General features: G+C 45.5%; 1 protein-coding gene across 1 annotated transcript in view; it reads left to right on the top strand.

Moving 5' to 3' along the window:
* Nucleotides 1-1,739, top strand: part of LOC103397742 (fibroblast growth factor 10-like) — an 11,253-nt gene extending 9,514 nt beyond the window's left edge. Inside the window, exon 3 of the mRNA XM_017043015.2 lies at nucleotides 3-1,739. Coding sequence (XP_016898504.1) covers nucleotides 3-191 — 189 coding nt within the window. The 3' untranslated portion in view covers nucleotides 192-1,739. The remainder of the gene's footprint in view (nucleotides 1-2) is intronic.

The raw sequence follows: 1,739 nt of genomic DNA on the forward strand, positions 1-1,739 counted from the left end.
AGGAGTTTGGCATTGACTGCACCCTGAAGGAGCGGATCGAGGAGAACGGCTACAACACCTATGCGTCGGCCGAGTGGAGGAACAAAAAGAGGCAAATGTTCGTGGGCTTGAATGTCCATGGGAGGCCGCTCAAGGGCAAGAAAACCCGCAGGAAGAACACGGCTACACACTTCCTTCCAATTATGGTGTGAACTGGAGGACAGAGCAATGGACAGAGGAATTTTTTTTTTTTTCGATATGGAAAACTGAAAAAGGAAAACACTTCCAATGGAAAAATCTCTCATTTGGAACCGAGGCACTAACACTGTTAGGAGAATGGTCTCTGCAAATGACTGTGAGGGAGGTTGGGAACTGGTGTTGGTGAGAGATGAAGATGGAATCTGTGTTTTCTGTGGCACAGGATGCAACATTTATTCTTTTTTTTTTCTGTGCCAAACAGTTTACACCTGGACTGTGTGTGTAATACCGACAACACAGAAGACGCCGTCCCCAGGTGTAGACAGTCCGTTAGACGCAGAAAGTTATTTATAGTCCGGTCTCCCCCATGAGACGCAGAGGAGGCCAGATTAAAAGTGACAGATAAAAGGACGAGAACGAATGTCATTTTATGAGCGGCATCATGAAATAATAGAGGATACCACGCATTTAAAGCAAATGTTTAATACTTAACCACTGTGTTCTGGCTGTATTGTTATGATTTATTTATTTTGTGAAATATTTAAACTGGAGGGAAACACTTGCAGCAAAGCATTCCTTTGCATGCTTTACTTTTTATAGAAACTCTATCATGTGAAAATAAAACTACCACTTTCCTCTCCGCAGCCACTTCCTTTCGTGTTTGTTTGCGAGTAGTGCAGAGAAATCTCGCCTAAATGCTGAGGTCACGGTGAGTTAAATCTTATCTAGGTCTCCGAGGTAGAATCGGAGGACAAAATGTGGCCATTAATTCCCCGCCAGATATTCCATGTGGCAACCATTGTGCTAATGGTTGGTTTCAAACAAACGGGAAACACACAAGACTAACCGCAACAAAATGGGAGGGAGAAAACATCCTTGGAATGGCTGCTGGATGCTGACATCACACCCCAATATCAGCTCGATGCAGTGAAGCTGCAACAATCTCTGAATGTCGGAAAGGTTTGTGGTAAAGATGAGGCAGCGTTTCAGCACCTGCTGTTAGCAGCAGCAGCAATGTTAAATAAAACGATTTCTCTCTGTGTTGGCCTGCAGCGCCATTGTCTGATGGGTTTCTATTATTGGAAGTGTATAGACAATAATGTACATCAAGAAGAGATATATGAGTGGTGTCTGACCACACACTCTCCCCTAATAATCATCTGCAAACACACTAATCAATGACAGCTGCCCTGATGCCAGATCAAAAGAACGCAGGGAGAACATTAACACTGCAGCCTTCCAGGCCTCGTGTGCTCTTATCCTCCCTCTCTGAACATCTATTTTAGGATATGCGTGAGGAATCAGGAGAGCGTAAGGACAGGGAGGTGAGGAGCGAAAGGCTGCAGCTCCCTGTTTTCATCCACCTCGGCCTCCGTCATTGCCTCCGGGAGCGACCTGAGCTCCAGGAATCCAACATAAAGAAAACCATGGTCTCCAGGCTCAGTGGTGTCGTCCTCTAACAGCTGTGTGAGGAATCACCGGAACAGACGGTCAGTGGTGAGGAATGCAGCAGCAATTTCCACCGCAACAGTAGCAACATATGGAATCCTGTCCCATGAATT

This window comes from Cynoglossus semilaevis, chromosome Z (assembly GCF_000523025.1).
Source record: "Cynoglossus semilaevis isolate Cse_v1.0 chromosome Z, Cse_v1.0, whole genome shotgun sequence".
In the NCBI taxonomy this organism is placed as follows: Eukaryota; Metazoa; Chordata; class Actinopteri; order Pleuronectiformes; family Cynoglossidae; genus Cynoglossus; species Cynoglossus semilaevis.